This window comes from Panthera uncia, chromosome D1, assembly GCF_023721935.1.
Source record: "Panthera uncia isolate 11264 chromosome D1, Puncia_PCG_1.0, whole genome shotgun sequence".
Taxonomy (NCBI): Eukaryota; Metazoa; Chordata; class Mammalia; order Carnivora; family Felidae; genus Panthera; species Panthera uncia.
The window spans coordinates 107,356,795-107,383,608 of NC_064808.1; the positions used below are offsets into that span (position 1 = coordinate 107,356,795).

The window sequence follows — 26,814 nt, forward strand, 5'->3', positions numbered from 1 at the left end:
ACTCTTAGCCAACTATGTTTATGAGAGAAATTAATCAAGCTCACAACTGAAGTTCATACCTCGGTTGGTGATAGTGATACATAATTTTAAGCCCACTATCTAAGAAGAAATAAATTGATCTTGTGATCCTAAACTTATAAAATGAGCACAACAATTTCAAAGGGAGAAAAAATTATTACTGTCTTTTGCAAGTACTTAATTGAAACCAAGAATATCGGGAAGCACGGTCATGTCATGATAGAGTGAACCATCTCAACACCACGACACGGCCACAAATTTCCATTTATAAAATAAGTAAATCACAGAGATGAAAAGTACAGCATAGGGAATAGAGTCGATACTGTAATAACACTGTATGGTGACAGATGGTGACCACACTTATTGTGGTGAACACTGAGTAATGCACAGAAGTGTTAAGTCACTATGTTGTACCCCTGAAACTAATATAACATCGTACGTCAAATATACTTCAGTAAAAAATATAAAGAGCCATCTTCCTGATATGTTATTCTTTCATTCATGCAATTACCCCTTGGGATAAAGGTGTCTGTTTTGAAGATGGGTTGTATTACTCTACTAGAAGGCAGTGCAAAGGGCTGGCTGTTCATCCTGCAGCAGCTACTAGAGAGAATTCAGAAATTTGAGAGCGTGACTTGCATTAGCTGGTTAAAAGCAGGACAGGGAGACAACGAGGAAAAGCAGGCTTTGTTCAGCAAGCCAATAGGAATGTTAAAGGTAACAAGATGCCATATTAGAAGAAACAGAGCTTGTTCCATGAAGGGTTTAAGCCTTGGGAGGCAGAAACTCAGCCAGGAGAAAGATTCTTTCAAGAACGAAATAGGCCTGCTTATACTAGAGAGATTCCTGGACAGACGGGATGGGACATGGCTCAGGGTTGGAGCATCTGATGTGCTACACAGGGGTGAGGATCCCAGAAAGTACATACTAGTGTGAAAGCAAAGCACCACTTTGAATCCCTGTTTGGTAGGGAGGCTGATGCTCGAACGCCTACAACCTTCTTCTTGCCAGAGACTGATGGACCCAGGCACAGAGGGAAAAAGTAAGACACAGGACCCACTGATATTTCTATGAGATCAAGATGTCATAAAATAAGGATCTTGTGCCCAAAGTGACGAACTGAGCTATATCATAAAGAACCACATAAAGAACAGTCTCATCTATATATATCCCAGTATGTATTTCTTTACATCATGATTCAATTTTTTAACATCGTAAGTCAACTTTATTCAGGTGTAATTTTTTTTTTTTTTTTTTTTTTTTTCATTTTACATTCATATGTTACAACTGATGAAGCTATACTGACATATCATTATCACCTAAAGTCCTCGGTTTACATTAGGGTTCACCCTTGGTTTCAGACGTTCTATGTGTTTGGGCAAATGTATAATGACATGTCTACCATTATCATAGTGTCACATCATGATCCAATGCCAGCATCATACTGAGCAACTTCGCTGCCTGACAAATCCTCTGTGATTCACCTGTTCATCCCTCTTTCCCCTTAACCTCTGGCAACCACTAATCTCTTTACTGTGTCCATAGCTTTGCCTTTTCCAGAACGTCATATAGTTGAAATACAGCATGTAGCCTTTTCAGATTGGCTTCTACACTTAGTAGGACTCTGCTTTTAAGGTCCCTGCATGTTTTTTAATGTACTGATAGCTCATTGAATAATATTCCATTGTCTGGATGAACCACATTTATTTATTCATCCACCTACTGAAGGACATTTTGTTGCTTCTGAGTTCTGGTAATTATGAATAAAGGTGCTATAAGTATCTGTGTGCAGGTTTTTGCGGGGACATAAGTTTTCCACTTATAGGTAAATACGAAAGAGCACGAATGCTACATCACAAGGTAAGCACGTATTTAGTTTTGTAAAAAACTGCCACCTTGACTTTCAAACGACTGTACCATTTTGCATTCTCACCAACAATGAACAAGAGCCCCTGTTGCTCTGCATGCTCACCAGCATGTGTCATTGTCAGTCATCTGGATCTTGGCCATTCTAATAAGGTAGTAATACCTCATTGTTGTTTTAAGTTGCCTTATGGTTCAATTTTCAGTGTCCTCTTGCTGAAGGATTTTTCCAAAAGTTAGAAATGAACAGAATGATTTCTCTCATCTATCATACATGCTCTAGGATGCTTTGGATTTTTAGATATTGGAAAATGTCATCACAAGACATGGGTAGGCTCCCATATTTCCAAATGAGAATTACGGCACGTGGCAACCATGCAAAAAATACATTGATGATATTAAGTTTTCTAAACTTGTTACTGAAAGGAAAATTTAGCAAGAAAACCAATATAAAATGTACTAGGACCACCAGTGGTGTGACATCTTATAGGATATACCATCTCTGAAAATAGGAAATTATGCTTTGGCCTTTGAAGATAATTACATCTTCAAAAGATTTATTTTGCTTGTTCATTGTTTTATGCTTATTGTTTTACTCATGGCACAGACAGAATTTTATTCAATGATATTCTCAAAACGTTGCCAGTTTGAATTTTTATTCCAACTTCTTGTCATATATACTCTTTAAGGGAAAAATATTGAAGATAAAAAGCCCAAAGGGAGTTCCCTGCTGTTTATTCTGCAATATAATCTGTTGCTGTGATTCTAGACACTAAATAGAAAGAAAAAATAAAAAAAAAGAATATGCAAATTTAAGTTATGTCTCACAATGAAAAGTCAAAGTATCTCAAACCTGTATAAAAATGCATGATTGTCAATAACTTATTCACCTTGTTTTTTCAACACATGGGTTGCAGAGTATCAGTTCCTGATCTTCAGAGCCCGATAGGTGATGGTAAAATGTAAGGTTGCCAGGGCCCCGAAGCCTTACCCCAAATCTGTACCGCACTGTCACCACATTTCAATTACTCACTTCAAGTTTCACATGTCAAACCCATGGATATGCTTCAACTACTACTTTCTTTTTCCTTTTTCTTTTTTAAATAAAATTATAGATATAGAGATGCAGACAGAAAAATCAACTTGCTCCCTTAAAGACATTCCAAGACATGAGATCATCTGCACTTGAGGCAAAAGACATTTATTTCCTGATTGTACCTGAAATATCATCACAGAAATGTTCAAAGAAGTATTTATCTTGATTTCAGCTAAGTCACAGAGCATGGTTGGCTCATGAATAATCTGGTGCATCTGATGCTCATTTAATTAGAAGTTTCCAGATAAAATTACTGATAATACCCATTGACCCTTTTCTGATTTTAGCTGTAGTAGAGCTCAAATTATTTCCCTAAGTCACAAAAGTGACACCAGGCCACTTCTGGTTGAAAGTTAGGGTTTTACTCATGTGGGCGTGGAATTGCGACTTACCCCTGTCCGTGTCGTACAGGAAGACGAAACAGTTCCATTCGTAGTGGTCCAGCAGACTCAGGAGCGCGCCCCGCAAGGACGGTCTGAGCTGCAGCACAAACTGGCTCTCCCCCTCCGTGGGGAAACTCGGTGTGATGAGGGAGATGTGCAAGGCGCTGCAGAACGAGGTCAAGGTGTGTACCGACCTCTTATCGTAGAGTCCGAAAATGGCGAACACGCCTCTAGAATACTGGGAACAGACTGAAAAAGAGAAGGAAAGAAACACACTATTAGCACACTCAAGCTGGTGAGTTGCACATCTACAGTCCATGAACTTAAAAAAAAAAAGTCTGAATCACTCCTATAGTCAGGAACATAAGGAAAGTAAAAGTGGAGAGTGCACTTAATTGTGGAATTCATTAACGGATTGCTGAGTATGTGCTCAGAGCCTTGCACTGGGCCTGGAAACAAGGAGCCATAGGTTTCCTCTCTCCAGAAGCCAGTTCAGGGCTGTGTTCCCAGACAGAGACTAGGAAGACCCCCGGCCGCCAGGAAGACCCCACCAACATAAGTCCCCGCCACCAGGAAAACCCCGGCCACCAGGAAGGCCCCGGCCGCCAGGAAGACCCTGGCCACTAGGAACACCCGGCTGCTAGGAAAACCCCGGCCTCGCCTGGTCCACCAGATCTGCACCTGTTGGTAAGGCAGCTCGTCCTGAAGGAGTACTGGGGGCTGACCCCGAGGCAGAGAGAGAGAGGACTCCATAACAAAGGGACCCCAGCCCCACGCCACCGGGAGTTGCCCCCGCAGGGGTGGTACTGAGGCTCCAGGTACAGATTCGCCCGCCCTGGGGCGCAGAGAGAAAGCTGTGGTTTAAAGGAGCAACTAGAGGGGCGCCTGGGTGGCTTGGTCGGTTCAGCATCTGACCCAACCGGCTCAGGGCACGATTTTTGGGTGACCCTCCCATCTGGCTCCGGGCCCGCAGGGCGGACCCTGCTTGGGAATCTCTCTCTCCACTCTCTCTGCTCCTCCCCTGCCCGGGCTCTCTCTGCCCTGTCTATCTGTTTCTCTCAAAACAAACAACTGAACATCCAAGAAACAAACAAAGGAATAACCAGAACCCAAAGAAACCAGGCCTAGCAGGAAGCCCGGAAGGGGGGGGGGGGGGTGGAGCGACTAGAGGTCTTCCGGGTCAGAGGTCGGCGAGCGCCCCCTGTGTGCACTCGGCCCCGGGGAGCCCACGGCGAGGCCTCAAACTCAGTTCCAGGTGCCAGGAGCGCACCGCCGCCTCCGCCGCCGCCTCCGGGAGCTCTGCCACAGGTGCCCTCGGGCTCGGAAAACAACCCCGGTGGAAAAGGGCAAGTACAACGTAACAGGTGTGGCCTTGGAGCCCCACGAAAGAGTGCGGAGCCGCTGGAAGTTTCACGGTTCGTGCTTCCCCTCCACCTGGAGGGCGCGGAGCCCCAGCCGCCCCGCCCCCCGGGCACCCTCAGGGCACACACCTCCCCCAGCCCACCTCCACCCTGTCCACCCGGGGGCGCCCTCAGTGCCCACAGCCCCGGGGCCACCCCACCTCCAGCCCGTCCACAGGGCAGCCACAAGGCAGAGTGACCTGGGACCCCCAGTCCACCAGCCACTGGGCACAAAGAGTCTACACAAGCGTCGACCATCCACACACGGTTGGAGAAAGGTGGCTGTTCAGCCTCATTCACTGAAACAAATAGGAGGTCAAGCAAAGTGTGGATACAGACGAATTTGCTCCAAATGAAAAAACAAGACAGAACTCCATAAAAAGAACTAAATGAAATAGAGATAAGCAATCTGAAATGTTACTTTTTTTTTTATTTTTATTTTTAAATCATAACCTTAGAGTTCTCTTGAACCATGTCTGAAAACAAGTTAAGCTGTCTGGAAAATCACTGTTGGGCGTCCTCAGTACTTAGGGGAATTGTGACCAGCTGTGTAGCTTCTAGGTTGGATATAAAGCTAACACAGAGCAGTTTCATAACCCAGCAGAACCAAGTCCCCCCTGCAGTAGACAGATGCACAATGTCCCATTCTTCCCCTTCTATGTTCCCGGTTGTTGCAAGGACAATGAGGCAAATACAAAAAGAGAGAAAACAAAACAAAAACAAAAAACAAAAACTCTTCTCAAGATTCTTGCCCAGCTACATTTTGATCCCTCTTTTGACATGACCAAATTCTAGTCCAAACTTGGATGACTTTTTCTAATTTACCTTTATTTAATTTAATTTTAATTTTATTTTTTAAATGTTTTTCATTATTTTTGAGAGAAAGCGAGTGAGCAGAGGAGGGGCAGAGAGGAAGACAAAGAATTTGAAGCAGCTTCCAGGCTCTGAGGTGTCAGCACAGAGCCCAATGCTGGGCTGAAACTCATGGACCATGAAATCATGACCTGAGTAGAAGTCACACGCTTAACCAACTGAGCCACCCAGGCACCCCTCTAATTTACCTTTTAAAGGATACAAATTTGCATGAAAAAAAATACTCCATGTATGCAATAAAGCAAGACTGTTTGAATTCCAGATTCTTAGAGTTTACCACATAATGGTTTTAAGGTCCATTTCTCCTTGGCTTATATAGCTAGTTTAAGAAGGCTTTAGTTCTATGAAATGTTTATGTTTTCTGATTTTATGTTTTGGTTACTACTTTTAATTGCTAAGTTCATTATGAAGCCTTGAATATTGGATAATCTAGAGGTATTTACCTTAGGAGTAGTTCATTGTGATACAAAGAAATTAGATTCTGCTTTGTTGAAGCAGTAATAGGCTCTTAGAAAAAAAATTAATTACCTTAATAACATTTATATCCATATTCTACAATACCTGGGTTTTAGGAAATTAGGAGGCATAATTAAATAAGATAAATTAATAGAACCTGGCAGTATTTCTTCTGTTCTTGTTTATTTTGCTTCTGAAATTGGGGATACAGTCTGAGCAATGTAATTATAGCAGAAGAAGGTACCAGTTAAAAGAAAATGGATGTTACTGGTCTTCTTTAGATGAGGTGCTCTAAGAGATATTGTATATATTGTGGAAAAACTAAAGCCTAACTAAGGGACCAGCGTCTATATTCAAATGGATAAGACTAGGATAGACCTGACCTTAAAAAATAGAAGATGTATGTTACCTAACTAGAACTTCAAGTTGGAAGAAAAAAATAAAATATACAGGAAAGGCTGCAAACGTTGCAAATCAGTTCAAATCCTAGTACTCTTGTTAGCCAGGTGACCTTGACTAAGTTATTTAATCTTACTTGCCTCAACTATAAATATATAATATGCCAAAAATTAAATAACATAATGTATGTAAAAGTACTATTACATATGGGAGACGACCAATAAGTGGTGAGTTATATAAAGAAATTCCTCCAAGGAAGAACATCCAATTCTAATTCTATGCTCACCCATGAACTACCATTTGATCACCTGAGTAGACTGACTAATCTAGAAGGCTTGGTCTGACAGTGTGACTGGCTGCAATTTTCTCGCAATATATAAGACACAAGGTAATGTAACATTTGGGTATCCGGAGTTGCAACTCAATTCATTTATATAACTTAAGAGACTTGATCTGATAAATCAAGTTGCTGGATCAGATGTTAACCTTGTGAATGTTCCACCAAGGCTTTGGATGTATTTACATAAGTGCTATCTATATATTTAGCATACAACCAGGCGGGAGTCGCTTGGCTCCTTTGTAAAGTTTTCATATTGTCCTGTTCTCTTGACTTTTATGCAAATTGAGGGACCGCTCTCAATCTTTCCACAGTAAATAATCTGGCTTAAATAATTTTTATTTTACCCTATTGAAAAAAAAGTTGAAGAGCATCAGAACTCAAATCTAAGATACTGGCTTTCAGTTTGGTGTTGAAACTACCAACATGTTAATTCTTGTTCAAGAAAACATAATAAACAAATCCTGTACTTTAACATACTCATGTATGTAATAAACATTTACATAATCCTTTCTGTTATGGCATTTTAGAACCATACCATTGTCAAGTTTGGGTTTCCAAACTGTTTTTCTAGGAACCCCACAAGTTCTCTAGGAGGACTTGAATAGCTTTGCAGAAACTTTTTTTTTCTAAATTTCTTTATTTATTTTGAGAGAGAGAAACAGAGTGTTGAGCAGGGGAGGGGCAGAGAGAGAGGTAAAGAGAATCCCAAGCAGGCTCCATACGGTCAGTACAGAGCCCAATGAGGGGCTAGAACCCACAAACTGTAAGATCATGACCTGAGCCAAAATCAAGAGTCAGATGCTCAACCAACTGAGCCACCCAGGCGGCCCTGCAGGGAAAGCTTTGATGAGACAGAAAAGGGTAGTACAGTATGCCACTCCCCCCGCAAAACCCTACAGCACATCTTATTTCATCTATTTCAAGTATTGAGCTACTGCCTATATAAACTTTTATATAAGAATAGTATTAAACTACTACTTTAAAAAAAAAGGTCAAAACAATGAATATACTCTGTACAAAGTTCCCCAACTGTTTTTTTTTTTTTTTTATTATATTGTTGTCAGTGTAATCATTATGACTTTCCACTACTCTGGTGCTTGCTATATGATTTAGCTTAATTTATTCTACCTGTGACTCAACAAACTCAATATTTTCTGATATTTAATCATCTTGTATCAGCTTTCATTCATTTGCATCATCATAAATATCTACTCTTTTTTCACCGCCATCTGTCATTCTGCTTCTCATAAACTTATTTTGTCACTCACATTTTACTTTCCCTTTGCAAAGGTCCAGTTTTAGTAGGATTCATTTGAGTTTTTCTTTTTGGTCTATTTCATTTAGATTATTTGCTTGGCAGGTGAAGATTATTGGGTTTCCTATGTATGTGGATAGATTGTCAGTCAAATGTTCAACATTATTATCTCGATTTGATACCCCACATAGTATTTTATTTGGTCCAACAGATTCAAATTCTAGAATATAATTATTTCTGTATTTATTACTATACTCTAGCTTTGCAAACACTCAAATCGAAATTTATTTGGTGGTGTCTTATGATATCTATTGTTGCTTACCATACAGATAATTATTCAAACAATGGATCTTTTTCTTATACTATATAAATGCATACACAAATTAATGAGAGTAAAATAAGCTGAGTACCCATGTGTTCAGACATGTATACACAAAAGTGAAACTGAATTTTAACGTTCTTGTATAACATGGCTGAATATAACACAAAAGAAGTAATGCTTAGTCATCAACAAGATGTGATGACAGTATGCTGATATACTTGGGGATACAAACAGTAATACAGGATAAGACTTTGAAATAATCCAGTTATAATTTTAAGCACATATTATATATTCTGCTTCACTGATGAGATCACTAGGATTGTGTATTATGTGGATAAATTCCTAATATAAACACATCATATTAATCCATTCATCTTTTACCTGATGGTGTCAATTAACCAGATCAGTCTTCTCATCAGGTAGTTACCCCATCCCATTCCAGATGCCACACTCCAGATGCCAAGCCAAGTCACATGATAATATAATTTGATGATTCATAGCTTCCCATTGCATGTAAATCAAATGACATGGTTTTAGCTCAGTGTTTTGCAAGTTGTGGGACATAAATCCAGGTGCTGTGCTCGATTTTCCGTGACCTCTGCCTCAGGGGTAGGAAGAGTGCAGGCTGATGCTCATTTATTTCCTTCCTTCCTTCCTTCCTTCCTTCCTTCCTTCCTTCCTTCCTTCTTTCCTTTCTTTCCCTCTCTCTCTCTCTTCTATATCTATCTATCTATCTATCTATCTATCTATCAAATGAGACAGACAAAGACAAAGAGGATTGGAGAAATCTGAGCATGTTTCTTTGAGGGAATGGAGTCAGCAGAAAGGGAAATACATACAGAAGAGAAAAGGGGTACCAAATAGGGAAGGCCCCAAATAGAATGTATAGGGTCAAGGGCACATATAAAATTTGCCTTGAATGAGATGTGCAGGTGTGTGGAGGGTAATTCATTCTAGAGTTCAAAGATCAAAAGATAACATTGTATAGGGTACAGTTTCCTACCTGCACTGATCCAAGAGACAGGGTTGCAGCAGTGAGATTCATTCAATAAAGCTGTGTGAAAGTGGCACGAGTTACAAATAATTGCGGAGAGGGGCACCTGGGTGACTCAGTTAAGCATCCGACTGTGGCTCAGGTCATGATCTCCAAGTTTGTGGGTTCAAGTCCCCACACTGGGGTCTGTGCTGACAGCTCGGAGCCTGGGGCCTGCTCTGGATTCTCTCTGTCTCTCTCTCTGCCCCTCCCACTAAAAAAATAAATAAAAACATTTAAAAAAATACAAACAATTGCAGAGGGTAGGAGAGGAAACTAAAAACACATAACATATATTATAAACTTCATGATGAGAGGGAACCCTTCTTATTTTACCCACAACTGTATCCAACTCAACACATACAACACAGTACCTATAAAACCTTATGGGATGAATGACAAAACAAAATGAAGGATTAAGTGACCACGGACAGAAGACAAGATATGAAAATATAAATTAGAAGTGGCAACAATTTAGAAATTCATGATTTTCTTCAGGCACAACATGCAGATGGTAACCAAAATGAAAGACAATGAGGAGTTCAAAACTTTCCTCCTTGGAACAAATTCTTCTCTTGCTTACCCAACACACGCTTTCCTGGGTATCCACTTATTGGAATGCTGTTCTCAATTTTCCCCCTTGCAACTCCCTGTCTCACCAATCTTCTCATCTTCTTCTACACCCTTTCTTCAGATAATGTCATCTATTTCTATGACTTTAAATATCATCCGTGTGCCAGTAGTTCCCTGATTAAGACCTTCAGGTTTTATTATTTCCTATGAGTTTAGACTCAAACATCAATACTTAATGTTTCCATTTGTTGTTTTTTCAGCACCTAAGACCCAGATGGACCAAAACAGGACCCTTCATTTTTCTTTCAGAACCTCGTTTCTGCTTTCTCCCTTCCCAATAAAAAGCATGGCCATCTATGAAAATATTCTTGATCTGTAACTTCCTTCTATTCCCACATTGAAATCATGAGAAAATCTCAATGGTTTTACCTCCAAAATATCTAAAATATATCAAAATCTTCCAACTCCTCTGTATCTCCACTATGCTGCCATTGTCCTGCCCAGTCTACTGGTTAAGTCTCCAAACTGTACTTCCTCTTCCTAGTTTTCTTCCTTCCCCATCATTCTCCACTCAGCAGAGTGTGATAAGATGGCCTCATCCCTACTTAATGTTCCACTGGATTTTCCTCATATTTAAACTAATATCCACATGGCCTAAAATGCTCTTATGAGGAATACTATGAAAAATTATATGCCAACAAACTGGACATCCTGGAAGAAATGGACAAATTCCTAAGCACCCACACACTTCCAAAACTCAAACAGGAAGAAATAGAAAACTTGAACATACCTATAACCAGTGAAGAAATTGAATCAGTTATCAAAAATCTCCCAACAAATAAGAGTCCAGGACCAGATGGCTTCCCAGGGGAGTTCTACCAGACATTTAAAGCAGAGATAATACCTATCCTTCTCAAGCTGTTCCAAAAAATAGCTGTTTCAAAAAATAGAAAGGGAAGGAAAACTTCCAGACTCATTCTATGAAGCCAGCATTACTTTGATTCCTAAACCAGACAGAGACCCAGTAAAAAAAAGAGAACTACAGGCCAATATCCCTGATGAATATGGATGCAAAAATTCTCAACAAGATACTAGCAAATCAAATTCAACAGCATATAAAAAGAATAATTCACCATGATCAAGTGGGATTCATTCCTGGGCTGCAGGGCTGGTTCAACATTTTCAAATCAATCAATGTGATACATCAATTAATAAAAGAAAAGATAAGAACCATATAATCCTGTCAATCGATACAGAAAAAGCATTTGACAAAATTCAGTATCCTTTCTTAATAAAAAGAAAGGATAGAAGGAACATACTTAAAGATCATAAAAGCCATTTATGAAAAGCCCACAGCTAATATCATCCTCAATGGGGAAAAACTGAGAGCTTTCTCCTTGAGATCAGGAACATGACAGGGATGTCCACTCTCACCGCTGTTGTTTAACATAGTGTTGGAAGTGCTAGCATCAGCAATCAGACAACAAAAGGAAATCGAAGGCATCAAAATTGGCAAAGAGGAAGTCAAGCTTTCACTTTTTGCAGATGACATATTATACATGGAAAACCCGATAGACTCCACCAAAAGTCTGCTAGAACTGATACATGAATTCAGCAAAGTCGCAGGATACAAATCAATGTACAGAAATCAGTTGCATTCTTATACACTAATAATGAAGCAACAGAAAGACAAATAAAGAAACTGATCCCATTCGCAATTGCACCAAGAAGCATAAAATACCTAGGAATAAACCTAACCAAAGATGTAAAAGATCTATATGCTGAAAACTATAGAAAGCTTATGAAGGAAATTGAAGAAGATATAAAGAAATGGAAAGACATTCCATGCTCATGGATTGGAAAAATAAATATTGTTAAAATGTCAATACTACCCAAAGCTATCTACACATTCAATGCAATCCCAATCAAAATTGCACCAGCATTCTTCTCGAAGCTACAACAAGCAATCCTAAAATTCATATGGAACCACAAAAGGCCCCAAATAGCCAAAGTAATTTTGAAGAAGAAGACCAAAGCAGGAGGCATCACAATCCCAGACTTTAGCCTCTACTACAAAGCTGTAATAATCAAGACAGCATGGTATTGGCACAAAAACAGACACATAGACCAGTGGAATAGAATAGAAACCCCAGAAGTAGACCCACAAACGTATGGCCAACCAATCTTTGACAAAGCAGGAAAGAATATCCAATGGAAAAAAGACAGTCCCTTTAAAAATTGGTGCTGGGAGAACTGGACAGCAACATGCAGAAGGTTGAAACTAGACCACTTTCTCACACCATTCACAAAAATAAACTCAAAATGGATAAAGGACCTGAATGTGAGACAGGAAACCATCCGAACCCTAGAGGAGAAAGCAGGAAAAGACCTTTCTGACCTTAGCCGCAGCCATTTCTTACTTGACACATCCCCAAATGCAAGGGAGTTAAAAGCAAAAATGAACTATTGGGACTTCATGAAGAGAAAAAGCTTCTGCACAGCAAAGGAAACAATCAACAAAACTAAAAGGCAACAAGCAGAATTGGAAAAAGTATTTGCAAATGACATATTGGACAAAGGGCTAGTACCCAAAATCTATAAAGAGCTCACCAAACTCCACACCAAAAAACAAATAATCCAGTGAAGAAATGGGAAGAAAACATGAATAGACACTTCTCTAAAGAAGACATCCAGATAGCCAAAAGGCACATGAAAAGATGCTCAACGTCGCTCCTCATCAGGGAAATACAAATCAAAACCACACTGAGATACCACCTCACGCCAGTCAGAGTGGCTAAAATGAACAAATCAGGAGACTACAGATGCTGGAGAGGATGTGGAGAAACGGGAACCCTCTTGCACTGTTGGTGGGAATGCAAACTGGTGCAGCCGCTCTGGAAAACAGTGTGCAGGTTCCTCAAAAAAATTAAAAATAGACCTACCCTATGACCCAGCAGTAGCACTGCTAGGAATTTACCCAAGGGATACAGGAGTACTGATGCATAGGGGCACTTGTACCCCAATGTTTATAGCAGCACTTTCAACAATAGCCAAACTATGGAAAGAGCCTAAATGTCCATCAACTGATGAATGGATAAAGAAATTATGGCTTATATACACAATGGAATACTATGTGACAATGAGAAAGAATGAAATATGGCCTTTTGTAGCAACGTGGATGGAACTGGAGAGTGTTATGCTAAGTGAAATAAGTCATACAGAGACAGACAGATACCATATGGTTTCACTCTTATGTGGATTCTGAGAAACTTAACAGAAGACCATGGGGGAGGAGAAGGAAAAAAGAAAAAAAGGTTGGAGAGGGAGGGAGCCAAAACATAAGAGAGTCTTAAAAACTGAGAACAAACTGAGTGTTGATGGGGGGTGGGTGATGGGTATTGAGGAGGGCATCTTTTGGGATGAGCACTGGGTGTTGTATGGAAACCAATTTGACAATAAATTTCATATTTAAAAAAATAATTAAAAAATAAATTAAAAATGGCAAAAAAATTAGATTATCTAAAATTATTTGTATGTAGCCATTTTAGCTCAATTGTGGTATGTGCTGTTCTACTGTAATGGAATTTAGTAGTTTTTTAAAACAAGGTTAATAAAACTACAACCTTTCAGATTTTAGAAATTTTACTAATAAAGGGCAGTCTTTCCTTCAAAAAATAAAAAATAAAAAAATAAAACGCCCTTATGATTTTGTCTTTACTAAACTCATGGACCATTGCTCCCTCCCACACAAGACTAAGCCATACTCTCCCTTTTTGTGTTACTTAAACACACCTTCTCATCCACTTTAGGGCCTTGGCACTAACTGGCCAACCCTTGACTTCTCGCTGTTCCTGTCTCAGTGAACATGTCAATTCCTCCCAGAGCCTCTCCCTGACTCCTCTAGAAAATGAGGTTCCCAGAGCTCTAGTCATGCTCTACTGCATGACCTTGTTTTATTGTGTACATAGCTGTTATCACATTTTGAAATCACCTTACTCATTTGATTGCTTATTTATCTCTTTTCTCTGGGACAGTAGGAGTTCTGCAAGAGGAGGGAATTTGACTGCCTTTTCACTGATTCAGCCTCAGACTCTAGAACTGGAAAAGGGAAAGCTCTCTGTTAGTGTTTGCTGAATGAACAAAATCATGGTTTCTCATAAAGGAAATAAGGAGAGAAGAAAGACTAAGAGGGTGTGGAATGATTGGCTAAAAGCCCCCAAAATCAACTTGCCTGTTGCTGAGTTTACTCTGGCAGTTAAGTTCCCCGTTCCCTGGCTGGGAGTCTAGGCAACATACTGTTGGTGTCTATATGCATCTTTCCTCCTCTTTCAACTGTGTAATCACTCACCATTTTCTTAAATGTTTACTTATTTTGAGAGACAGAAGGAGATAGAATCCCAAGTAGGTGTTCCACCGTCAGTGTGGAGCCCATCATGGGGCTTGATCTAACAAACCCTGAGATCATGAGCTCAGCTGAAATCAAGAATCAGATGCTCAACCACGTCACCCAGGCACCCCTCACCATTTGTTTTTAACTAAAGCTTAGTTACTGAAAACTGCCACATATTGTGGCCTAAAAATTTCATGATTCTTTATGAGGAAAACAATTATAATCTTAACTATGTATTACTGTTTTTTAAAACAATTTAATGTTCAGTTAATGAGACGATTTTCTTTCACAACTGACCCAAACATCTATATTGTATGTTTCTATCAGGGCGACATTATATTATCATTTTTATACATTTAATTTTGACTAGCTGGAATATGGTGAGGTGAGAAGTTTCATCAGCACTGGAGAGTCTGATATCTGTCTGAAATGGTATAAATTCTAGGTCTGCTGCCCTCTCCTACCTTCCCCTGCACAGCAACTTGGTCCTGGACTGTCCTGAGGATTGTTTCTCACCCTGTATTTACCTAATTTCTACCTATTATTTTTTATAATCCTGCCATTTATCTTTCTTCTAAAAGAACTCTTATCACTCACCTGGATTTTTAAAATAATGTCTCAAAATACCCATAGTCTATTGGAAAACTTTCCAAAGTCAGGAAGTATTACTTAAGCACCTTCCCTCTTTCTCTGATTATTTGATGTTAAAATGATGAGCTCCTCATGTTCACATTTGAAAAGGCTCAATCAGATGGTGGATAGAGCATGCTGGGCCCAGAATTCATTAATTTATGCCCTTAAGGCATTATCATAGATTTATTAATATGTAAAAGCTAATTTTCTTAGACTTGTAAGCAGTGGTTAGCTGGAGTACTGTTACTCCAATAAAGTTACTGAAGCTAATCACTCTAAATGACAAGTCGAAATGCAAATTACACCAAAATATTTCACTTCAATTATATCACAATTAAGTACTTCCGCTTTCTCAGATGTCTTCTCTGAAGATGCTTCTGGACAATGCCATCAAAGATCACAATGAGATGTAATCACTCGCGTGGCCCTGCACATGCTCTCCTTCGGTTTTATGACATCTCAGCTAGAAAGCACATTTCAATTCTAAATTAAACTAATCGAGAGCTCAGTAAAAATATACAGGCTTGTTTGCACATTTCTTTCCAGAGTCAGGCCATCATAATGGAAACACATGGCTCATTTTGCTTCCAAGGCCCATAAAGGAAGAAGCAGAAGGCTATTTGCAACGCTCAGCACAAGAAGCAAAGACTTCATCCCGTGTAAAAATGGCTGCTCGGGTAGTCATTTGGGTGCTGCGAAGATCATAGGATTCTTTTATACTGCTAATATATAACCATAAGGACTCCAACAAGTAAGTCTTTAGAAGGAAGGAAGGTGAGAGGAGAGGAAGAAACCAGTTCTGAAGAGCGCATAAATCGTAACAGGTGTATTTGGTTCTTCGCCTTGTCAACTTCCAGCCATAAAGAAAATTACAGGGGAAAGGCACCCAGTGATATACTGTTCCGCATTCAAGGATCTGGAACATATTTTCACCTTTAAGTGGCTCCTTAATGGAAACATTCGATTCATCATCTATATTTTATACTATACAACTGAGTGGCGTAATTGCTTCAGAGTTCTTTGTATGCTCGAGAAACTTTTTCAAGGGTCTAAATAACATGTCGAAAGCTTTTCTTCATCAGAGGAGACGCAGCTGTCCTACTGAGAAGCATTTAAATGCATCATGGGAGTGGATAACATCAATTAAAAATGGAATGGAATAATATTGGACAGATATTGGAGTGGGTTCTACAAACAACTGTTCTCATGAATATTGTGCTTCCTGGAGAGCGGAAGTGTCATCACTTATCTTGGGTACAGAATCTATGACATCTGTTTAATGTCTGTCTGTACTACCAGACGTCACAGCAAGGACTGACGGGTCCTGCCATCGTCTTCTTCCCTCTCCAGCATCCAGCATCATGCTTGGCACATAGCTGGTGTTCAATAGATACCTGCCGAATCAACAGGCAAATTAACAGAGGCAAAGAGGAGGTCATGTGTGAAAGGCATGTGAGATTTGTGAAGATAGTGTATCTCGTCATTTCAGTGGGACACAGCCATCTGAAGCAAATCTAACAAGTAAAATTGTGTTTTGACAAAAGATCACAATGTCTCATTGTACTTAATAGGACACAATTTAGCAAAGTTAATTCACATTCAACTTATCTGGAATCCATAGCTTACACACTTGTAATGGGGCTACCTGCTGTGTGCATTAGGCTAAGGATCCACACCCAGGTGCTCTAGTGTCACGTCCTGAGCACAAGGGAGTCATCCAGGCAGCCAGCTGGGGAAAGGAATGGGAAGAAAACCTAGCAATTATTAAGCACCTACGGTGTGTCAGGTTCTGCCACATTTTGTATTCATTATCTCATTCAAACTTCATGGCAGCCCTACAAGGTAAGTCTTAAGTCTTCTCATTTTTCTTTTTCATTTTTAAAGATGAAATGTGGTAAAGTGATGCAGCTTGTATAAACGTACACATCTAAGTGGGGAAAGAGCAATTTTTAACCCAAGTCTGATTCCAAAGTTGACACTCATTCTACTCTACCACTTGAAAGGAGAATAGTTAAACATTTCTACCATCTTGCTCTGCTGAAGGCATTTGGGCCATTACACCTTGACTGCTACCGGAAGAGGCAATGTAAGAACATTTACACTTCATGGAAACAGAAGTAGGTTTTAAGGGATTATGGAAAATTGGTTTCTCTTAAAAAAGCCACTTCTTAAAACAAACCAAGTTTTAGCTGTCAATGTAAAAAGGACAAGCACACGGTGCCTGGGTGGCTCAGTCGGTTAAGCATCTGACTTCAGCTCAGGTCACAATCTCGTGGTTCATGGGTTTGAGTCTCGCTTCTCTCTCTCTCTCTCTCTCTCTCTCTCCCTCCCTCCCTCTCTCTCTGCTTCTTGCTCATTTGCACCCTCTCTCTCCCTCTCTTCTCAAAAAAATTAAAATAAATAAATGCAAAGGACAAATACATATATAACTCAGAAGAATGAGATCACAATATGCAATGTTTCCTTTTGGGGGGGGCGGTAATCGTGTGTTTCTAAAATACACTGCACAAAATCTTGGAAGAGAATTTACAGGTAACCATGACTAGATAAAAATACTGAACACCTGTATGGTTTAGTTTATGCATATATGAAGACAGATACTAAAAGGTTTTCCCATTCTAGAATATAATATTAGAACCAGTAGTCAGACGTTAGTAAAGATCATAAAATAGCTGGTTTAATTCTGTGTTGTCATACATTATTTTGCCTATATTCAAATTTCAAAAACAACTGTCAGACCTCTGGGCTGTACAATAAGAAGGCTAATGTGAAAAAAAAAAAAAGAAGGCTAATGTGAAATGGAAATAATAAGCTGGTCCAGTTACTTTGTCTAAGTTATGTTTTAAGCTTTTTGATTGCTCAGAGACATTTCTGGAGTTTATAAAGCACTTTACTTCTTCCTTATAAATTATTAGGGTATTATAGAACAGAATGATGTCTAATAAAAACACTATTTTGTTCCCTATGATGTTAAACCATGATTCACTATTCAAAGAACACTATTAATCTGTTCTGACTGTGCGTGTGCGCGTGTGTGTGTGTGTGTGTGTGTGTGTGTGATGAAAACAGAAAATGCCTTTGGATTTTGAGAAATAATAGAATATGCCTTGCTTCAATAATCACTATAATCACAATCCTTTTAAATGCGCTAAAACTTGAACTATATATTTCTTGTTTTTACACTAAAACAGCATTTTTTCCCTCCCTGGTAACTTTTCTTAGAATAGTTAAAATCACTTATTAAAAAAATGCCAGGTTTTATATTAGAACATAGACTTTTGAAAAAAATTGAAATTTATGTACATCTGTTTCCTAGCAAATAAAGTGAAGTTTATTCACCTCATCCAAAGGAAGAGCAATTATGCAATATAAGGTTTCATTATGCATATAAAGTCATGAATGCCAAGTGTTGAAGAGCTTGTTGAAGGAAGTCATCAAAAGGACGTGACCAATGGTTGACCCATGAGCTGGCCCTGGGGAATCAGAGCCTCCTCATCTTCTCCTTGTCCTTGGAATATGTGTTCCACTGGCCTTCCCTGCTCCTGGACATGGCCTTCAGATAGCGATGTGGTGTTGGGAGCATCTGAACAGTATCTGTGATGGAACCTTCTGTATAATCCTTTAAGATTCTGGCAGGCAAGTGGGACTGTTTACTCATCTTCTGGCCACCCAAGACAAGCCTCACATGTAAGTTCTCTTGCTTATTAACCCTGTCACCTACCAATATGGAATGGTCTAACACTTTTTCTTTCTTTCTCTTTCTTTTTCTTCCTTCCTTCCTTCCTTCCTTTTTCTTTCTTTCTTTCTTTCTTTCTTTCTTTCTTTCTTTCTTTCTTTCTTTCTCCTTAAAAAAACAACTCTATTATTGAAGTGTGCCTCTTTCTTCTGTCTTGCCCTGCCCTTCATGTACAGGACTGGCTGCAGAGGACACCCAGATAGCTCCCAAGGAGGCTGCAAACCAACAGAGATCATCTGGCATAGATACTATGCCATAAGCTACATAGGGAGATTCTAAAATTTTTCTTAAATAATGTGATTACCTGACATGCTATTAAAGGAAAAAATATATTTCAGAAATTATATAATTACACTGAGATACACAGTTTCCTGAATAATCATGACCATTTCATATATTCCAGTTTTCTAACATAGTCAACCTTTTTTTTTTTTTCAAGAGTGGTAGAATTAATGGCTATTCTCTCAATGTGGCTTTTCAGCCACCTGGTCATTCACTAACATTAACTTCCTCTAAATAAAGGCTGCAAAATCCAGCCCCCAAAGAGGCTAGTCAGGGAGCTAGCTGGGTGAAACAGACCAAGCGAAGGGTGGTGATGTCAGCAGTGAACTTGAGAATACTTACCCACCTCAAGGGTCCTCACCACTCTCACCCACAGGTGACTGATGCTGGGACAGATTAATGCCTCAATGTGCCTGGGAATTCTGTATTTTCAACAGAATGTATAAATATGAATATATGTGAGTAGTGTGCTCGTTTAAAAATGTTGGCCACCAATTAAAACATTACTTATTTTAGAGTGGTTCAGGACAGATTTTATCTGTGGGCAGCATATTTCCTAGACCTGACATTTTTCTGGAATTACTGTTGCCCCCCCCCTTAATTCAGATACGACCATATGATGCCAAACTAAATCATCTGATCTCTGCAGTGTTTATCTTAACCTGGTACTCTTGAATTTTGCCTGTGTTCAAAAGTATGCATAAGTATTTAAGTGTACACCTGTATAGCACCAGGGGGGGAAAAAAAACTTTGCTGGATTATGGAATTTCATGACTGGCTATATAGGTGGAACATCTCATTTTATAGACAACGAAAGTGAGTCCTTGAGATACACCATCACTACCCAAGGCCGCAAGACACTAAAGCAGACCTCCTTAGCTTAGAGAAAAAGTAAAGATAAAAATGCGCATTCCAGTGAGAGAAAAACTTAATAGCAAGATCATACTTATAAATTAATAGGTATTTGAACTTTATAGAGCAAGGATGCGATCTGTGAGGAAGAAAAGTACACATGTGTGTACTGTGTACAAAGGTAACTTGGTAGTATTTAAAGCATATTTCATGAAACCATTGTGCTCAGCAAGTATGACAAACACTTCTGGAGATTTTTATTATGGGTCTCAGCACATTTTAATTACTCAAATATTTAATCAGTAGTGCCTTCATGCCATAGAAACTGTTCTCCTTTTTCCACTGCCGATTAAGACAAATGGGTTGCTGATTTCTGCTATTCACTTACAGGCAGAGAAATGTATAAGCCACAGTCCACTATATTATAGAGTCTTTCGGCAAGGTTTTTGTTTTGTAGCTTCAGTTTTCCTTTTTCTTTTCTTCCTTCCTTCATTTTTCATTTCTTCTTTCTTTCCTTTTCCTTTCTTTTCTTTCCTTCCTCCCTTTTCACTTTCTTTCTTTTTCATTCCTTTTCTTTTTCTTTCTTTCTTTCTTTCTTTCTTTCTTTCTTTCTTTCTTTCCCTTCTTTTTTGTCCTTCCTTTTCTTTCTTTCTTTCTTTCTTTCTTTCTTTCTTTCTTTCTTTCTTGATGTAATGCTCACAAACATTATGGGGTAAAGTTTCCAACAATTTAATCTAAAAGTGAACTGTTTTGAATACTATTTTGTGTTTGAGGTAGCTATGTATTAAGTCAGCCTATAATTACTGATTTGCCTAGTGTGTCTCAGGTACTGTGTTAAAAGCTGAGATGACAAAAGTAAGCAAAATATATTCCATAATTTAGGGAATATGCAAAACTAGAACTTTATGTGATAACATCTGATCCCATCAAGGCTAGAATATTTACTTCAACAATATGGAGCACCTCCTGAGTTGGGCCATGTGCTAAATGCTGGGGGCACTGCAGGAAGGAGTTCACATGTGATCCCTGCTTTTCATTGAGTAAATGATGACAAGTGGATTACGTGCCTATAAAGGGGGCGGAGTAGTCAGACGCTAGAATGACACACATTTAATCTGAGTGTGAATGAGGAGTATGCCAAGTGGGGAAACACATTTTCAACACAACAACTGGAAACTGAAAAGGGTTATAAAGAAACTGAAGACCATTTGGTTTGGTGCCTAGAAAGGGAGAGGATATGGTGAGTGATGAGGCTGAAGAGGTAGATCTTAGAGAACACTGTAAGTACCTCATTCTCACACTGATGGAAAGACACCTTCCTGTTTTGAAGCACAAAAAAGGGGGAAATAATCTAATTCGTGGTTTTAGAATGCAAGCTGCTATGTGGAAAATTAATTACGCTGGGCTGGTAACGCATCCTGGTGAACCTGAGAGCCAGTATTGTAGTAGGGCAGGCAAAAATTGTTGCTAATTTGGAATTCTGGGTTTGTGAGGGTGGAGAGAACTACATGGGCTCAAGGCATAGGTAGCAAGGTGAATTAGTAGGCTTTGGTACTTACTGACACACACACACACTCACACGAGTATGAGGCAAAACTCACGTCTCAGTCTGTCCCTAAAGCCACTGGCCAAATGCCGACTGGCGTGTTCATCCTTCTCAGAGGCGGAGGACAGCTGTGGAAGAGCCAGTGAGTGCAGTTCTGTACGTACTGAGCTGCAGATGCTCTGCAGAAAGTTCTGAGAAATGTCAATTAAATGGCTGCATATGTGCACTCAAAGTTGGAGATAGAAATTTTGGATTTATGAAAAATAAATGGCGTCTGGATTTAGAAGAATAGACACAAAAGCTCGAGTGAGTAAAGTAGCCTTAGCAAGAAAGCTAAGTAAAAGCTCTAGTAAAGAGCTAAGTAAAGCTCTAGTAAAGTAGCCTTAGCAAGAAAGGCCAGAACTGATCTGTGGAGTGGAGGGTGTGAACCAGCAGAATCAGATCTCCAGAAGCATTCAGAAAGGCATGACAATAAGGACAAAATGAGCACAGTGCCATACCATGGTACCCCCAAGAAAACAAGCACTTCAAAACAGAGAGGGATCACTAATATCAAATGCTGCTGGGGCAGGGAGACAGGAGAAAAACGGGAAAAACACACGCCATTGGAAACCAAAGACAAACCAAGTAATGGGAAGAAGAAATTCTTAAAGATACAAATAATACATGAATTCCATATTATGTAGGAGCCTATTAATATGTATTTGCAAGCAAACTTCAGTTTCATATTTGTATCACATACAGGGAGGTCTTCTATCTACTTGTTTACTATACTAACACGGTATCCTATCTCAAATAGTGTCTCATCTAATAGTACGAGAGTGAAGATACCATTGGTTGCAATTATTTTCTGAGACTGTGATAACTCTGAAACAATGTGGTAGAAACATATGAAGCTGTCTGAACTCTTTCAAACTAACAATGTTGCTACCAAGAGGGTAGTTTGCCCATGTCTGAATTTACTCGTAGACATTGATTTGGGCATAAGAAAGGAGATGACATGAAACATAAGATATAAAGAAGATGTTTAAGTGTGGGCTACACAATCTGGACATGCAGCCACATCAACAGAGACAGCAGATGTGAAAGCAATGCACAAACTATGAGGTACTAAGTGATGAATAGTAAGAATGTTGTGTTCACGGATGTTAGTCCTTCTTTTCAGCTGCCTGATCTCTGAAATGCTTGCCTGTGTTTGGGGAATTCACCACCTCCTGACTCTTGGAGCCTGGAAATGCCAGATATTATTTTCTCCAGCACCCCTGGCAACTAACCTGTAGACTCATGCACAAGTTATTGACTTATTTCCCTCAGCTCCAATCCTACTTTTTTTTAAATACTGGCTCTGTATCCTGCTTTGTGATGCTAGATGCTGTTAACAGTCTCCTTTGCCCAATGGTGATGCAAGCCTTCATCAATGGAGGGCACTAGAATTAACCTATCAAGTGACTGCAAGCACATATTCCTTTGCTAATAAGTGCTTGGTCATCCATCATCATTTTTCCAGGCAGCAGTCCAGCAGCCCTTTCTGAGATGCTCCAGAAGCACCCCTGGCCAGACTGTCCCCACCAGAGGCTTCCAAGCATCTCTGGACCACCAGAACCCTCCAGCAACACACGAGTACTTCTCTAAGCCTGCACACCCTCCACAAGGCAGCAGCTCTGAATGCTTCTGGAGGTCTGATTCTGCTGGTTCACACCCTCCACTCCACAAATTGGTTCTGACCACTTCTAGAAACCAGCACTGGCCCATCATGGCTGGAAAGTTTCTTTGCCACCTGCAGGCTGCAATTTGTGACAGTAGCTATACTCTTTTCGAAGACATCAATATCAACCTTGGCAGGCAACCTTGTCATAGTCTTTAATTCTTATTGTTCACTCTTCCTCAGCCTAGGGTTTTTAACTATTCTTTTGCATTTGCTAATTCTGGACACCTTACCATCCTCTTGCATGCCTTTTAAGAGTTAAGCTCCTTCTACTAACAATTCTTTTTGTTTAAAAATTTTTTTAATGTTTATTCATTTTTTAGAGAGAGAAACTGAATGAGGGAGGGGTAGAGACAGAGGGAGACACAGAGGGAGACATAGGCTCTAGGCTCTATGCTGTTAGCACAGAGCATGACGCGGGGCTCAAACGGATGAATTGTGAGATCATGACCTGAGCTGAAGTTGGATGCTTAACCGACTGAGCCACCCAGGCGCCCCTACTAATTCTTCATATTAATGCTCCCTTGCAAAAAACAAACAAACAAACAAACAGTGTGGCTTTTGACTCATGATTAACTAATATAGCCCAGGATCTGTACTCTGCCAATTGGAGTTAAGTGTTAATGGAGCAAGCACAGGGCGCTGTCCATGGTGACAGTCAGATATTAGCGACAGTAATTTTCTGGTGTAAGAGACTGTATGCTGTGTGCGGGGATGAAACCAGGCAATAGCACACAGGTCCTCACTGGACCATTTTGTGGTCAGTGTGGGCAATGTTCATGCCTTGTCCTAGATCTAGTTAATCAGGCCTCCTGGCATTTCTGGAAAGTACTTAGTAAATTTTTAAGGAATTATTTTTGACTTAAATGAGCTGGAATTTCTGTTTCTGTTGCTTGTTACTAAGACCTGTTAAAAAGAGCTAACATTTGAGAGCTTAAATTATTCAAGCACTGTTCTAATTGCTCTCTGTATATTATCACATTTAATCCCCATACAAATACCGTAAAGTATCAATTATTCACATTTTATAAATGAGGGAACCACAGCTCAGAAAGATCTAAGTTTGCAGAAGTGAGGAGTACAGATGGTAGTCAAACTCAGACGTTGATTTCCAAATCTGGTGCTCTTGATTGCACCCACAGAATCCTCTTTATTGTTTTTGTGACAACAATGTGATCAAATATCGAGTTTTATTTTTCTCCAACAACAGTAATTATATTTGACTGTCAAGCTAGACAGAAAAATCTACTTCTGTATCATTCGTGTTAAGACCCAGGGCTCAGATTTTATTGAGATTTGGAGCTAAACTGGGTCAACTATTTCCCTAGGTATCTTTTCTGATCATTTACTACCTATTTCTCATAGTTCTATATAAAAAAAACCTGATACTATTGGGAAGTCTGCATGAGATCATTATTAGTTTTCTGTCCAGTGAATAGTCTAAATGAGGGAGGAGCAGAGAAGTGGGGCTGAGGTTAGTTTCTACTAAAATTAAGGGAAATAAAGTTGGTAGGGAGTAAGAATCCTATATTCTGCCTTTATCATGGTTAGGATAATTTCCCTTCTTAGAATTTACACATCCTAACTCTCTCATTTGTCCTTTAGAATGTCATGTTATTAACTTACTATAAATGCTGACCAATTACTAGTTTTCATTAGATATAGTGATATCTTTTATTCTCGAAGAATAATAAAATTTATATTTTTATTTTAAAAGTGAAATGATGTAATTCAGTACATCATTCTTTAAGGATATTAGTTCAAATGGCATCTTAAGGGACCTAAATGCTCAATGTCTGGACCATTTTAGAAAAAGGCATGGTTTAAACAATTTAAAGAGCCCATTACACTCAGCCACATTTTAAAAATTGCATAATTTGATTAAATTGACATTTAAATGTCAAGTACTTTTCCAGCATTTCCTTTCTCATGATTGCTCACTGCTGAGACGTTTGTGGGTAATTAGGACGATTTTCTTCTCCTCTTTCTTTTTTAATCAGTCTATCTCTTCAACATTATTCATTGACAGATTCCAGCATCCAGTTGTTTTTTTTTCTTGGCATTGAATTCTGGGGTCACTAAAACTGAGCTGTTATAGCTCTAAAAGTTTTAATGTTCAAGTGAAAAATCATTTAAAATATCCATTTAATTAAGTTGATTTACAGAAGTGACAAATCTGTGTGATTACAATATGTTTGGTGGTAGTAAGATTTCATTATAAAAATACCTTAAGCATGTAAATTTGGTTGAAAAGTTTAAATTTTTAAGTATTTACTTAAATTCCTACATTTTCATGTGCATAATTTAATGGACATGTAGTATAGTTAGGATACCTTAATAAAACACATATACCGTACACAGCTATAGCTAAATTTAAATACAACCACAAGGAAACACAAATTAATTGATATCATTTTAATTTTTGAAATTAGAGAAGATTTTAAAGAAATAAGAGTCAATACTAGCAAAGGCATGAAGAGACAGAAACTTGTATTTACTGCTGATGTAAACACAAATTCATATAAATCTACAAGAAACACAAGACATAAATATCTATGAAAAGTCTTAACTTTTATACCAGGTACCTTCGGGGAGTGATGTGAAAAGGCTACTACAGACAGGTGTCTCAACTCAATAATACAGTAGAAGAGGGAAATTGGAAACTGCCTAACATCCCAGTGTTGGAAGATTTCACAACTAAATACACAGTGTGATTTCAAATTAGGAAAGACAGCAGAAGATTATGTGCCAAGACATCAAGACAATTCATCTTTGAGAAATAAGTAGAGGAAATTTTTTCAGGTATTCTTTTGTAATTTCAAGCTTATGCCAAGTTCACTAGAATCGACATTTTTACTTTTAAAATGAGGAGAGAGAGGGGCACCTGGGTGGCTCAGTTGGTTGAGCAACCGACTTCGGTTCAGGTCATGATCTCATGGTCCATGAGTTTGAGCCCCGCACTGGGCTCTGTGATGATGGCTCAGAGCCTGGAGCCTGCTTCATTCTGTGTCTCCCTCTCTTTCTGCCCCTAACCCACTCGCATTCTGTCTCTGTCTCTCTCAAAAATAAATAAACATTAAAAAATTAACAAAATAAAAATATATATGTAAAATTAGGAAAGAGTAAGCTTTATTTTGAATATGGGAAGATGACAGCTGGTTCTTCCATAGACAGAAAGCAGTCTTTGAGCTCAAGACCATGAGCTCCCTGACATGTTAGCGGCAGTGGGTCCTGGGCCATGTAAACTCTTCACATCCAATACTGATGATTGGGAAGCTGGGATTTAGCCCCATGTGGAAATTGCTGAGGCAGAATATTCCAGGCAGAAGAGAGAAAAATATAAAGGTCAGGATCAATAATTGCACAAGGAGTTTGTGCAATTACTTGTTTAATTAAGTTTTTATTTTCTGTTTGGTTGTAAACCCCACTAGGGCGGGGCTTTCTGCAGGGATCTGTCTGCAGCACTTTGCACCATTAACAAATATTTGTAGAATCAATGAAAGAAATCCAATTATAGAATATTCCTTAATGTGCCTGTTTGAGTCAAGGTTTATAGATTATTTTTGTAAACAACAGAACACATGTTCCCGGATGTTATGCTGAGACTAGAAATTAAACTACAAGAGTCCTTGAATCTATGGATTTCCCCTGCCTGTTTG

At 39.1% G+C, this 26,814-nt stretch overlaps 1 protein-coding gene across 3 annotated transcripts in view; it reads right to left on the minus strand.

Moving 5' to 3' along the window:
* Positions 1-26,814, minus strand: part of GRIA4 (glutamate ionotropic receptor AMPA type subunit 4) — a 394,136-nt gene that overhangs the window by 242,160 nt on the left and 125,162 nt on the right. For 2 of the 3 annotated variants that reach the window (XM_049614164.1, XM_049614163.1), the window contains exon 3: positions 3,370-3,609. In XM_049614164.1, coding sequence (XP_049470121.1) covers positions 3,370-3,609 — 240 coding nt within the window. Of the gene's footprint in view, positions 1-3,369; positions 3,610-4,041; positions 4,718-26,814 lie in introns of those variants that run through there. The other variant, XM_049614162.1, reaches the window with a different exon arrangement.